Source organism: Kogia breviceps, chromosome 12, assembly GCF_026419965.1.
Source record: "Kogia breviceps isolate mKogBre1 chromosome 12, mKogBre1 haplotype 1, whole genome shotgun sequence".
Classification (NCBI taxonomy): domain Eukaryota; kingdom Metazoa; phylum Chordata; class Mammalia; order Artiodactyla; family Physeteridae; genus Kogia; species Kogia breviceps.
Genome location: NC_081321.1, coordinates 51,860,242 through 51,875,590, shown reverse-complemented (window position 1 = coordinate 51,875,590; position 15,349 = coordinate 51,860,242). Strand labels below are relative to the sequence as shown.

General features: G+C 41.9%; 1 protein-coding gene across 2 annotated transcripts in view; it reads left to right on the top strand.

Annotated features, from left to right (window-relative positions):
* The window catches only part of KICS2 (KICSTOR subunit 2), a 40,637-nt gene extending 26,095 nt beyond the window's left edge, over positions 1 to 14,542 (top strand). Inside the window, exons 3-4 of one of the 2 annotated variants that reach the window (XR_010835834.1) lie at positions 5,445 to 12,638; positions 14,520 to 14,542. Coding sequence is in view for 1 of the 2 variants with exons in the window: in XM_067009687.1 (XP_066865788.1) it covers positions 5,445 to 6,261 (817 nt within the window). In the remaining variant the exon portion in view is untranslated. Of the gene's footprint in view, positions 1 to 5,444; positions 12,974 to 14,519 lie in introns of those variants that run through there. The other variant, XM_067009687.1, reaches the window with a different exon arrangement.
* Positions 14,543 to 15,349: the final 807 nt, after the last annotated feature.

Below are 15,349 nucleotides of genomic sequence, written 5' to 3'. Positions count from 1 at the left end.
TGGGTAGCTCTGCTGAACACCGTTGGTCTCATTGGGCTTGGCTTATTGCTGTGAGTTTTGGGCTTGGTCAGCTACACGTGCGTTCATTCTGAGCCCAAGGTTAGAGGGGAAGCGCTACCCAGTGATGACGTCCAAGTGCCGAAGAACAAGCCCAATCAAGCTCATTTTAAGCCTTTGCTTGCATCAGATCTGTTAACATCCCTTTGGCCAAAGCAAGTCACATAGCCCAATCCATGGTCCAGGGGTGGGAAAGTACACTCTACCTCTGGTGGGAGAGGCCGCAAAATCACACAGCAAAGGGTGTGGAATCAGGGGTGGTTAAGAATTGGGGCCAGAAATTTAAGCTCTCATCTTCACGTGGCTAAATCCTACCTGTTTTTTAAGCTTTATGACTCAATTGAAATCCTGTCTCCTCTATGACCTGCACAATCTTTCAACCAAAAGGAATTGCTCCTTTTTCTAAACTGTTAGTTGATTTGTACCCCTCATAAGAGATGTATTACTTCCTGCTTATATCCATTATAAATACCTCCTTCTACCAGGGGAGGTCCTGTAGGGCAAACCTTTGGCTAATTCATCTTTATATCTTCAATGTAATTATATCTAAAAACTAGTAAAGTGATTGTTTTAAATGAGATTATGGATTTTTTTAATGTAGTGAAATATATACAACATAAAATTTACTTTAACCATTTTTAAGTGTACAGTTTTTGTGTTTTTTGTTTTTTTAATTTTTTAAAATTTTATTGTTTTGTTTGTAATAAATCATACAGAATATAAAATTTATCACCTTAACTATTTTAAGTGTGCAGTTGAGTGGCATTAAGTACATTCACAATGTTGTGCAACCATCACCACCATCCATTTCTGGAATTTTTTTTTAATCATCCAAACAGAAACTGTACCCATTCAGCAATAACGTCCTGTTCTCCCCTCTACTCAGCCTCTGGTAACCTCCATTCTAATTTGTCCCTGTGAATTTGACTCTTTGGTGTCTCTCATACAAGTGGTATCATGTGACATCAGTCCTCTTGTGTCAGGCTGATTTCACTTAGCATAATGTTTCCAAAGTTTCATCTATGTTGTAGCATGTGTCAGTACTTCGTGTTTTTTTTAATGGCTGCATAACATTTTGTTGCTTAAGTGTACAGTTTTGTGACATTCATATATTCACGTTGTACTACAGTTTTATTTTTAATTGGGCTTCTGACTTCTCACATGCATGGGACCTGCATACTTCTTTTGGAAGGAACTCCTCGATGGGGATTTGTGAAGGAGGGAGTGTGTGCTGGAGCTCCCTTCCTCTCTTTTTCTGTCTTCCTTTTTGGCTTTTTTTGGAGCAGATGTTCTCTGCAAATAGTTGTCAATTTATTCTGTATTCAGGCTCTTTCATGCTTGCTGCCATAGCTGAGGTGTATGTTTTTGGATTACAACAATTTTTTTTTTCTTTTTTTTTTTTTTTGCGGTACGCGGGCCTCTCACTGTTGTGGCCTCTCCCGTTGCGGAGCACAGGCTCCGGATGCACAGGCTCAGCGGCCATGGCTCACGGGCCCAGCCGCTCTGCGGCATGTAGGATCCTCCTGGGCCAGGGCAACGAACCCGTGTCCCCTGCATCAGCAGGCGGACTCTCAACCACTGCGCCACCAGGGCAGCCCTGGATTACAACAATTTAACAGACCCCACTACGGTGTGAGATGTGAATAGGTATGAGGCACAGAGTGGGAATGGGAAAATGATACAACATAATGCTAATCTCAGAGTCTTGGCAGAATAACATTAGCATGAATTTTCAGCTCTTCTTACAGATGAAAAGTAGCTTCGGCATTCACATTCATCCTAATAAATGTTGAACATTTAAACACTTTTCCGTATATGTATACGGAAGAGCTTGTGCAGAATTCTTTCTAAAGGTTTATACAGAGAAGAGAATTCATATTCTTTCAAGGAGAACATTGGATATAAATGATGATTTCCAGCTGGAAGCAGAAAAATCACTTCGAGGTTTGTGGTAGAATGAAACCATTTTCCTCTTATTAACAGTCTTACTGTGTTCATAGCTCCTTGGCAGATTTTCGTGATATCCATGATTGTAGAATCTCGTGATACTTAAGGCTCATTAAATGTCAAGTTGCCTAAAGGCTAAGGTGGTAGGAGCATTTCTCAGAATGCAAAGATTCTGAGACATGCTATAGTGTGTGTGTTGTGTGTGTTAGGCTTTCTTTTTTTTTTTTTCCTTTTTTTACAAATTTATTTATTTTTGGCTGTGCTGGGGTCCTTGCGCCATGGCCCTCTCCAGCTGTGGCGAGCGGGGAGCCACTCCTCGCTGCGGTGCACGGGCCTCCCATTGCGGCGCCTCCCCCCACCGCGGAACAGGGGCTCCAGGCGCACGGGCCTCAGTAGTTGTGGCTCCCGGGCTCCAGGGCGCAGGCTCATTAGCTGTGGCGCACGGGCTCAGCCGCTCCGCAGCACGTGGGATCCTCCCAGACCAGGGCTTGAACCCATGTCCCCCGCATTGGCAGGTGGACCCCCAACCACTGTGCCACCAGGGAAGTCCCGTGTTAGGCTTTCTTAACGTTTACTTCAAAGCATGTAATGTTTGAAGAGACCAAATTAGTTAATTAATTGAGGACATGAGCTAGAGGATTTGAGATCTGGTTTATGTTTCTGATTCTTTGAGTGTATTATTAGACTACACCTCCCACCCATGTTTTAGCTTCCCTATCTTGAAGGATGTTGATTGTAAAGTACCAGTAACAGAAAAAAAAACAATGTTTATTGTTATGTGAATGGCTACATCCTATTTATCACATGATAATCAGTTTCTATCATATAATATCCAACCTAGTTTGGGCTCTCTTAATCATAATCCCATTTGTTTAAATAGATTTTTTAAAACTCTAGATATACTTGTGATGATTTTTTTTTCCTAATTGTTTAATTGATAACCAGGATTTTCCTCTTCAACCAGGGTCAAAACAGATGTGTAAGAATCTTCTGTCTCACTGACAGTGAAGCAACTAAATTACATGGGCTCAGGCCTGTAAATCATCTCCCATGGTGCCTGGGGCATACGATATGCTTGGGATATGCTAGATCTTGCCCACACCTTCAAAATGGGGTCACTTGCTAAGATAATTCCTGAAACCTCTGCAGATGCTTTGGAACTTGAGGAAGAGTGTAAGGGCTTCATGTAGGCTCCTTGAGAAGGAGGCGCATCAGGCCAGGCAGACACTGAAACTCCCTGGGCATTTCTCAGAAGAAAAAGATGAGCAAGAAAGTTCTAAGTGCTCCATACAGAAAGGACTCTCCTCATCCAGTCCTTTGCCACACTTGATATTAGCCAAAAGGCTGAGAAGCCATAACCATTCCATCTCATTGTTACAGAACTTCATTTAGGTCATAAACGAGAGTCAATGAGGCAGAAACTAGGATTCAAATCTTAACATAGTTACCACATTTACCGAGTTTCTACTATGTGCTGTGTGTTTGAGAGATGAAGGAGTGAAGAAAGAATGCAGCTTTTACTTCCCCTCAGAAGGAGCTCAAAGCAAGGGTGACCCTATGTCCCAGTTTGTCTGATAAGTTATACGATTAAGCTACAAAGGGAAAGACAGTTATTAAGAAACTAGAGGATATAATTAGAGGGCCTGACCTAGTCTGGGGGTGAACAAATAAGACATTTTGAAGGAAGTGGCTCTGAAGAGGAGACCTGAAGTAGCAGAAAGAAGTGTTGATGGAAAAGGCTCAGGCTCTCACTGGCCTCAGGGTCTTTGCACGTTCCCATTTTCCCCTCTGCCTGGGATAGAGGACCTTCCCACAGCCTGTCCCCTTCCCCCTCAATTTACTAGACAAGTGAAGTAAAAAATGTTTTACAAACAGCAGGTAGCAGTCCATGAGTCATAACATTAAGTTAGTGAGTAGTAATCTAATTAAAATATATATATTATTAAATATCAAGAGTACATTGTGCATAGTAAGGGTAAATGTGAAATTTTAAAACCTTTTATTTATCGGTGTATGTACTTCATCACAATATAAAGTGTATTTCTTACTGTAGATCATGGTCAAAATTTTAAAAAAACATTTTTTCTAGAACAAATAGAAATGAAATCGTGCTATTACCTTAACCTTCTCTGGGATACCATCGCATTTCTAGTTACTTAATGTATGGAGAAAGTGAGAAGAATGGGAATGTGGCTCAAGCCACATGTAACCTGGAGGGACCAGGTTATTTGAGGCCTCGTAAACCTTTTTAAGGATTTTAGATTTTATCCTGAGATAAATGGAAAGTGGTTGAAGTATAAGATTTTTTAAATTTAGCCACAATTTTGTTTTTAACTGTGATTAAATATGAAGGGAATTTGAGAACTAGGAGTGAGTAAGGGCTTTCTGATAAATGTTCTATTCCTTTTTAAAAAAAATTTTTTAAATTTTTTTATTTTTTGGCTGTTTTGTTGCTGTGTGGGGGCTTTCTTTAGTTGTGGCAAGCTGGGGCTTCTCACTGTGGTGGCTTCTCATTGTGGAGCATGGGCTGTAAGCACGTGGGCTTCAGTAGTTGTGGCACACAGGCTCAGTAGTTCTGGCTCTTGGGGTCTAGAGCACAGGCTCAGTAGTTGTGGTGCACGGGCTTAGCTGCTCCACGGCATGTGGGATCTTCCCGGACCAGGGCTCGAACCTGTGTCCCCTGCATTGGCAGGTGGATTCTTAACTACTGTACCACCAGGGAAGCCCTATTCCTTTAATAAAGATTTATGGATTGTATACTGTTTCAGTTGGTTTATAGTCTCTACTCTCATCTGCAAAATAGGTTTCATAATACCTTTTGGAGTTACTGTGAACATTAAATAAGTTGATATGTGTTATATACACATTTAAGAGATGTTTTAGTGACCTTTTCTTTGCCTCTTTAGGACCACACCCTGAAAATAGGTTGCCTTGTTTTGTTATACAATTCCCAGAATAAATAAAATAAGTTAAGAAAGACTTATAGTGGGAATTCTCTGGTGGTCCAGTGGCTAAGACTCAGTGCTTTCACTGCCGTGGGCCCGGGTTTGAACACTGGTCAGGGAACTAAGATCCCACGAGCTGTGAGGCGTGGCCAAAACCAAACAAACAAAACAAAACAAAAACCCCCAAGAAAGACTTACAGCTAATTCAGTTTCTCTGTATTTGAACAGAAGGTAGTGGCTATTCTCATTTTTTGTTTTTTTTTAACGTCAGGCTATTTCCACAGGAGACTATGGTGCTGACATAATTCTGAGATGGCGAAGTTATATCAGAATGACCTTTTAAATAAATCAACATGGAATCTTTCCATCTTTCCTTCCCCCACCCCCAAACATAGTATTAGTCTGACCACACCGTTTGTGTTTTTTTGAGGATAGAAAGTGTCACTGTGGGGTCACATTTCCACTCATTTCTGTTAATTCCCCTTCCCCCTTTAGATTTCACCACCCCATCCTCAGTCCTCTGGAAAGCAGTTTCCAGCTGGAGGTCGACGTACTGAGTCATCTCCTGAAGGCCCAGGCTCAGGTCTCCGAGTGGAAGTTCCTCCCGTCTCTGGTTAACTTACACAGCGCTCACACCAAGCTGCAGACTTGGGGCCAGATCTTTGAAAAGCAACGGGAGACCAAGAAACATCTGTTTGGAGGGCAGTCCCAGAAGGCCATTCAGCCCCCACACCTTTTCCTTTGGCTGCTGAAACTCAAAAACATGCTTCTTGCCAAATTTAGCTTCTACTTTCACGAGGCACTGAGCCGACAAACGACTGCTTCAGAAATGAAAACGCTGACTGCAAAAGCCAACCCAGACCTCTTTGGAAAGATTTCCAGCTTCATCAGGAAATACGACGCTGCCAACGTGTCCTTAATCTTTGATAACCAGGGTTCCGAGAGCTTTCAGGGTCATGGCTACCACCACCCCCATTCCTACAGAGAGGCCCCAAAGGGCGTGGATCAGTATCCAGCCGTGGTATCTCTGCCCAGCGACAGGCCTGTCCTGCACTGGCCCAATGTCATCATGATCATGACAGACCGCACGTCCGACCTGAACAGCTTGGAGAAAGTGGTCCACTTCTATGATGACAAAGTTCAGAGCACCTACTTCCTTACCCGCCCAGAACCCCACTTTACCATTGTTGTCATTTTCGAGTCAAAGAAATCTGAAAGAGACTCCCACTTTATTTCCTTCCTTTGTGAGATCTCACTTGCCCTTAAGAACCCCAAGGTTTTTGCAAGTCTGAAACCTGGATCCAAAGGTTAGCAGGTGATTTGTGTGAAAGGTTTTCAAGATTGGAAATTGTGTTCTTAATTGCTCTAACGATCTACAGTGGTCTGTGATTAGAGTTTCCATCCACCTGTGCTTCTTTCAGATCTAAATTAAAGACACATCCTCCCTAATTGTGTTGCACCCTTTATAAGCAATTAAGGCCCGCTGAGTTACATATCCAAAGAGTAAGCTAGGTGATCATGGCTGCCAGTTTCTGTGGTACAGCAAGGTACTTTCGGCATTTTCTCCTTTTTTACTGTATTTCATGTAGATTAATATTTATTGGCCTTTGACTTTTCTTTCCAGATGTTTTAGATTATTCTAAACGTTGTGTTCCAGTGCAATTTCAAATGCCCTCTCCTTTCCCCCTCTTTCTGGATGAGTAATTGGGATACGATATTAAACGGCTTTTTTAGAATCAAGGACTGTTTTCTAGCTCATAAATTAGCAAATTAACATGAAACTTTAAGTTTTGTGATCAACAAATTAATATTTTTGATGCCAGAATTAGGGTATTGGTGAGAAATTTCTATATAGTTTGTGAAATTGAAGGTGAATCAGAGTGGTAGCCTAGCATTTGTTTTTTAACAATTCCGAAGATACTCATGGCAACTTTAATAGCAGTGGTTTCTTTGGAGGTGATCTACACACCTAGCTGCGTTTGCTTTTCCCCTTATAAAGTCTCAATTTTTCACTCTGTTTTAAAGTTAGCGTAATCCATTAAGTGGGTTTCTTCCTTCTTCAGAGTATAATCTGCTTGGCTCTCTATCACCTTTCTGCTGAAATGTATGTTCATGCTTGGCTCTATTCCCTGGTTATTTTTAGGCTGAAAAAACAGGCAGTCTTGGTTTTTCAGCCACTTTTACACAACTTAGCCTACTTTTATAAAATCAAAATGGAGGTCTTGATACCTTTTACTTGCTAAAAATCAATTGTGCATTAAAAGACCTCTTCGTAGTTGAGTCATCAACCCCGCAGTTAAGCACATCTGAACTTGGGTTTCATGCCTGTCTCCTCCACCTTATTTTTAGAAGCAGTGATACATCTTAACACATGCCTCCTTAACACATTCCTTCAGTAGGTGTTCATGGGGAAGGAGATGGGTCAGTAAAGCCATAATGGGCTGTGGAGACCTTCACTTCTAGGTTATTGATTCAGAATAAAAATAAGCCACAGGGGCTTCCCTGGTGGCGCAGTGGTTGAGAGTCCGCCTGCCGATGCAGGGGACGCGGGTTTGTGCCCCCGTCCGGGAGGATCCCACGTGCCGTAGAGGGGCTAGGCCCGTGAGCCATGGCCGCTGAGCCTGCGCGTCCGGAGCCTGTTCCTCGCAACGGGAGAAGCCACAACAGTGAGAGGACCGCGTACTGCAAAAAAAAAAAAAAAAAAATCCACAAAGAGTAATTGAGTTGTAACTATTTGATAGTTCCTTCAAAGCTTGTGTGCAGGGTAATGATCAGAGCAGTCCTGTTTTTCATGATTGCACGGAGCCACTGTTTTTACTGGGCGGCCACAGCAGGCAAGCTGGCAGCATTGGCAGAGACCCGAGAGCCCCTTTGAGGGGGCCCCATCTAGGAGGCCTGCCCACCTCAGCCTGGACGCTCTGGTGGAAGAACCCACTGGCCTATTTTCTGGGGGAGAACATATGTTTTTCTTTTCTTTCTTTTTCCTTTTTTTTTTTTTTTAAAGTCATATGATTTGTAAAAAGCCAGTTTGCTTTAAATAGAAAGTAGTGATTTACCTCTGCATTTTATTCACTCAGGTTCTATGAAAATCTGGACCGATTTTACAACATTGAGCTTACATAAAAAACTGAAAACAATTGGAACTAAAAAGTCAAGTCATTTTTCCTCCCGCATAAAAAATTGAAAACAATTGGAACTAAAAAGTCAAGTCATTTTTCCTCCCTTTTGTGTTTTGCTGAGAAGCTGAAAAATATTCCTTGGTGTTCATGTATTTTTTCCCTAGGTAAAACCACCATTAGCCTTAATGATATGGTCTCCCGTGTACCTAAAAGAAATATGCTTCAGTGGAACGTGGAGGCGAGTGTAAATAAAACATATATACGATATTTAAATAATTAGTCCTGGTTTAGAATATATTTGAATTGTATATTTATTTTTAAACATATTTTGGTTCAAGCTAAGAAACAAAGTCATTTTACTCTGAGATTTGTCCTTTAAAATCAGTAATGAAATGATCTATAAAGTCTGTGCTTTGCTAATTGGAAGAGTACATCCTCATGTTTTCTGCAGATTGCTTGGAAATAAGTTTCTAAACCACAACTTGATTGATGTTTATGGGTAACCAGGAGTGTAGTGAACACTTACTTGTTACTTGTTTGCCAACAAGGCCATCAAGGAGTGTTCATTTCAGGATGCTGTTTGGACACCAGGTCTTTTGGGTCCAACCTGGTGTCTGACTATGTCATTTTAGGGAGTGTGTGACAATAAAGCTGAATTCTTAACTGAGGAGCCAATACCCTTTATATAATCGCTTTGTAGGTTTGGACATACTGGAGAAAACTTACTTTCAAGAAAGAAAATAGTTGGTATTTTCAACCTCACTCCCAGTAGTCAGGTGATGGTCAAAATAAGTTTACCCTTTGATCTAACAGCAAACTTGCAATTTTCTTTGTCAAGTCAGCCTCTGACCTTGCCTTCCTTATCTGTAAAATGGGGATAAGGAAACGTGGGCTGTCTTTTTCAAAGGATGTGTAAGAATGGAGTGACATCACGCACGTAAAAAAAAAAAAAAAAAGGCTTTGCAAACTTACTTGAGTTTGAATGCTGTTTAAATAAAAGATGGACCCCTCTTTCATTAAACTCAGCACCTCTCCTGTTCTTGTCTTTCTCGTCAGATTTGTGACAAACCTGTGCTTAGTCGTTAAGTTTGAACGGTACTTAAAGAGCTAGGTTAGCAGAGGAGGCAGGTAAATGTCTAATCAACCCACCCACTCTACTTATTTTAGAATCTTTGTGGGTCTTCCTTCCCAAATTTTTATGATTGATGGTAGCATCATTTCACTTCTTCTGTTTTCTTCTCTTTTTTCTTCTGTTTTCCTACTGATATTTTTTTGTCTGATTGCTCTATTAATTACTGAGAGGGGTGTATTAAAATCTCCAATTGTGACTGTGGATTTCTTTATTTCTGTCAGTTTTTTGCATTTTGTATGTTGAAGCCCTTTTATTAGGCCCATATACATTTATAGTTTTTCTGTCTTTCTCATGTATTAACCATTTTATCATTATGAAGTGTCCCACTTTATTTCCATTACTACTCCTTGCTTTGAAGTCCTTTTTGCCTCATATTTTTATGACCATTCCAGCTTGCATATGTTTCCTGTTTGCATGGTATGTCTTTTTCCATCCTCTCACTTTTCATTTATTTGTATCTTTGTTTTTAAAGTGTCTGTAGTGAGAACTAAAGAGAGAAGACTGATTAAAAAGAGCAGTAACCAACTCTGTGCTCACCAATCTGACAATCTCTGCCTTTTGATTGAAATGTTTAGTTCATTTCTCCTATGAAGTGTTCACAGTCAGGGTTTTGCTAATGGTATCCTCAAACCATCATTTAACATGTTTTCTATTCTCTTTTTTCTTCTTTATATTGGAAGTTCGATCAAGATGTTTGGTCAGATTCAATATTTTCTTCCCTCCTTCCCTTCCTTCCTTCCTTTTTGGTAGCAAGTGTTGTGTGTTTTATTAGGCAGCTAATACCTGGCATTACTAAATCGGTTTTATCACTAGAGGTTACAAAATGGTGATATTCTAATTACATCATTCCATTTTCATTTATTAGACAGAAACGTTCTACAAAGAGGAACTTCACCTCCAACTGTTTGGTGACCTTGAAGAACAGTTTATATAGGAATGGCTGGATAATTGCTTTATTCTTTTGCCAGTTTTTAAAATAATGAGTTAGTTGTATAGTATCTTCCAGAGACCCTGGGGAGTTTTTAAAGAAATGTATAAGAATTTATAAGGATTTCTGCCTTCTCCAAACTCTTAGGTTTAACCCCGAATTTGAAACAAAGCAGCCATTTTTTCCCCTTGTCATAGGCACTTTTATATAAATATTATGACCTTCCCTTATTTCTTCCTCATGGTTGATATTCTCTCTCGATTACTGTTAACTCTTTTCCTCTGCTTTTTTCCTCCCTCACTCCCTCCCTTCTTTAATTTCCAGTACCTTCCAGCAATTCCACTTTAGCCACTGAAATTTTTCCCATGCCTTAGGGAGCCAGGACATACCCCAGTGGTCTCTGACCCAATTTTGGAAAGCAGCATCTGAAAGTATTTATTTTGATTGTTTTTACAACTAGTAAGTTTTTTTTCAGGCAGTTGCAAAGGAATCCATAGAGGGGAAAAGTTCAGTATTGACACTAATGGGGTGACCACAAAAAGCCCAACCACTTCATGAGCACACAAGACATTTACCCAACTACAGCCAAGCAGTGCTGTATGTATCTAGTAGATTATTCGACAGGAAAAGCTACTCAACTAAAATCTTTCCAAGTGTTTTTTTTTTTTTACTATTAAGTAGATCATTCTTAGTCTATTTTCAATAATTCATCTGTATAAAAACATTACATTAACTTCTGATTTTGTTTTTCCTTTAAGTAAGTTTAAGAAAATAGATTCTTTTTTTCCCCCATCTAAGTGAGAAAGAAAAAACATACGATGTGACTTCCAAAGAAAGCCCTGTAGGTAGAGTTTAGCAATTCCCCCTCTACTTTGTCTACAAATGCAATAATTTCATGGCCTTTTGCCTGAATAATTCTAAGCTGCTTCTCTAGAGGAAATGAGTCAGAAGAAATAGGCTTGACATACACTTCTGCCTCTCGAGACTTCTCTTGATATCTTGTAAATTCATGAGGCTTCATTAAATGCAAGTATTTTGACTTGTCTGCATATTTTTTCAATCTGCTTTTGATAATAAAATCTGTTTCTGGGATAATTTAAATTTAAAACCCTATGGTATGTGTAAAATATCAATGCTAGAAATTGAAGAGATGCAAGTGGGTTCCGCTTTCTGTAGCCCCTACCTAATGTCAGCACCTGGGGGCAGGATTCTGGGTGGTGGTAGAACTCAGGGAGGGGCATGAGAGGCAACTGTGTTGAGGTACATTCTGGAAGAGGACTGCTTAGCTGTGCAGTGGCAACAGCAGGAGCATGTAGCATGGCACTTGATCTAGCATTGATCTAGCTAGACATTGATCTAGCAGAGGAATACAGTCATTGGGACCACGGCTAACTTTGTCCCTAGGAGGCTTTTGCAGGTCTTAAAAACTGTAGAGTAATTGCAAAATTCAGTTAACTTTGAAAATCTGATGTCTCATTTGATCTGAGATTTTTAAGAACTCAGCTGATCAAACTTCTAGATTAGGTCTAGACTCATTTCATTTTTAGTGTGTCAAGATCTGGCAGCTGTAGGACACCCCTTGACTCCAGAGCCATCTTGGTTTCAGTCACTCCAGGCTAGGCCAATAGAGCAATCGATCCCCAAAGCAGAAGCAGGTAGAGGATATGAATGACTCCTTTCTAGTATTCAACATGTATTCATTTAACAACTAGTAAACATCAGCTATGCCAAGGATAGTGATACAGCAGTCAACCATGGCACACATGGGGCCTGCTTGGTTAGTGCTGGTAGTGAGCTGAGCCCACTCTGACCACCCAGGCAGGCCAAGAGCTGAGGGGGTCTTAAACAGGAAGGTAATGATAGTCTTCAAACTTGTTTTACTCGTATCCTCCCTACCAATTTTAGAAAAACCATGATACCTTGATGGATTTTTTTTTTTAATCCGAAATCCTAATCATTACATTTAAATGTCTCAAATGATGCACTTTATCATGCATTGTAGATACTGACATTTAGAATAAAATGTTAATTGTTCTTTTAAATGTATCCAGTGAAATCTTGGTATAATAGAGACTTGATAGCTACCATTTTCCACGTTTAAAAATATCTTAATTGTGGGGCGCGGCAAAGCGTTGCCGCAAAGCAGGATAGAAAAAGCTGAATCATCCATCCTGTAGCCAGTGCGCATGCGTTGGAATATGCTAACAAGGTTTTGGAGCAGTAACCAGTCCGAAGGTGACGCGTGGCCATGCCTCCGATATGAACCAGTCAGACTTGCACAGTACCCCGAATCTTATATAGGCAGCTGCCGTTAAGGCTGCGGGGTCTTCCTTCCATCTTTCCATAACCAAGCTGTACTCCAATAAAGTGTGATACGAGAAGAATCTAGCGTGTGGTGACTGTTATTCTGCTGGTCAGACGCAGCTCGCCATAAGTGGTGCCGAAACCCGGGAACGTTGCACCCCGCATGGAGGACCGATTCAGAACTCGACACACGGAGTGAACCGTCGGTAAGTAGTCCAGTCAGGTATATTTTCGCTTTCACTTTTGTCCCTTTTGTTGTCCTCGCGTTCTTCCTTTGTGTGTTGTCGGCGTAACCGAGTGCGCACCCCTGGTCGGTAAACAGTTCGAGTATTCTCCAGCTGCTTTCAGTAGGAAACGGCAGTATGGGGAATAGCTCATCTGCCGAACCTGCCATTGTGTTTCATGAACCCATTCAAGCCTTATTGAGAGATCTGGGACTTAAGCTGTCACAGAAAACCATAAACAAGTTATTACAAGATATTGATGGCGCTGCACCCTGGTTTGCAGTATCTGGCAGCTTGACTGTTCCATCATGGGAAAAACTCGGAAGAGATCTAACTGAGCGCAGTAAGCTGGGAGAGCTTTCTCGGGGCACCCTCCCGTTGTGGAGGTTGATACACTCGTGTCTCACGGAGGGAAGATGTGAGGATATAATTCAGTGGGGACGCAAGGCTCTTAGTATGTGTCAAGATAGTGCGTCAGAAGGCGAAAATGTAGGGGCTACCGTAAATAGGCCTAAAAATCCAAGAAGAAGAAAAGAAAAACAAGCAGAAAAACAAGAGCCGATGCCAGAATTGTATCCGCTCTTAGATGAATTTAAAGCTTTATATTTATCTCAAGATGAATTGAATCCCAAAGAAGAGGCAGATTTAGAAGAGGCGGCTGCAGAGTATGAACGGGGACGGTATGGGAGTTCCCCGTGTGCTCGCCCGCCATTATATGCCCCCGCTGCAGCAAGAGCTTCCGCGCTTGTACAGACCCCTGCTTCAGCCGCTAATGCCCCCTGTGTACCTCAAGGACCATCAAAATGTACTTTTATCCCTCGGGAGGCATGGTCTCAGGTGCCCATGGCCTTTCCCGCATTTGAGGATCCAGCCACTCGTCAGAGATATTATGAGATGATAGATCATAGAATAATCAAGGATCTTGCAGAGGCTGCCAGAGGATATGGAGTCACCGCTAATTATACTCTGATGTTATTGCAACGCCTTACCCGAAATGCATTGACGCCCACAGATTGGCAGGACATTGCGCGTGCTTGCTTATCAATGGGGCAGTATCTGGACTGGAAATCCATTTTAACTGACTTGGCATATGGCCAGGCGCGGGAGAATGCCGCTCATGGGCAGCCTGCCTGGAATGTTGACATGTTATTAGGGCAAGGTCAATGGTTGAATAACCAAACAGCGTTTCCTGTGGAGGTCTATGGCCAAATAAACCAAATTAATATGCAGGCCTGGCGTGCCCTCCCAAATAAAGGAGAAGTTTCAGGGAACCTGACTAAGATCATACAGGGCAGTACAGAAGCATTTTCTGACTTTGTAGCCAGAATGATGGAAGCTGCTGGTAGGATTTTTGGTAGTGTAGAAGATGCTATGCCATTAGTGAAGCAATTGATTTATGAGCAATGCACGAAGGAATGTCGTAGAGCAATCACACCAGTAAAAGGAAAGCCTTTAGAAGTCTGGATGAAAATGTGCAGAGAAATAGGCGGGCCATTGTCTAACACTGGTCTTGCTGCAGCAGTTATGGCCGCCGCCCGAAATACAACTAGTACCGTGAAATCAGGGGTTTGTTTCCAATGTGGACAGCCTGGGCACATTAAAAGGCAATGTAAAAATTTAGGCGCGAGGCCTAAAACGTCTTCGCCCCAGAAAATACCAGGGACTTGTCCCCGATGCAAAAAAGGAAAGCATTGGGCCAACGAATGTAGATCTGTTAAAGATATAAATGGACAAGTTATTCAGCCCACTGCATCTGCAGTTAACCCTAAATCCACCTATGCTTCCAAGTCAAAAAACGGGATAACGGGCCCATGGTCCCAGGGCCCGAAAGTTTTTGGGGCCCACGAGAATGTGACTTTCCAGCCACCCCGGCCCCAAGGCGAGCCACGACAGGATCCGCAGGGCTGGACCTCCGTGCCACCTCCAGAATGGTATTAACAGCATCTATGGGCACACAACCTGTAAGTACAGACATGAGTGGACCACTGCCAAAGGGAGCAGTTGGGTTGGTGATTGGCCGTTCCTCTTCTACTTTGAAAGGACTTATAGTCCAACCTGGAGTAATTGACCCCGATTATACTGGGCTCATTAAAGTGATGTGTCAATCCCCTAGGGGGGTAAGTATCATAAATCCTGGGGATCGGATTGCTCAGTTGTTAGTTTTATCATCTCTCCATGAGAATTATCCTGCATGCCCTAAGGAGCGGGGAGCTAAAGGTTTTGGATCTACAGGAGTTGATTTTGCCCTTTTGTCATTGTCTCTTGACGATCGTCCAATGTTGGATTTGAAGATTGAAGGGAAGATATTTCCCGGATTGGTGGATACTGGGGCAGACCGTAGCATCATCACCCTCAAGTTTTGGCCAAGGTCCTGGCCTTTGCAACGATCTTCCCAGACGTTGCAGGGGCTAGGGTATGCACAGGCCCCTCACATTAGTTCCAAAGAATTGACCTGGATCTCAGGAGATCAGAGAGGAAAGTTTCGTCCCTTCGTGGTTGAGGGTTTACCGCTTAACTTATGGGGAAGAGATGTACAGAGTCAATTGAAACTTAGACTTACTAATGATTATTCTGAGGTTTCTCAACAAATTATGTTGAAGTCAGGGTTCATACCAGATAGAGGGTTAGGAAAAAGGTTACAGGGGATTATTGCCCCTATAGAAGCCCATGGGAATCCTCATCATCGAGGGTTG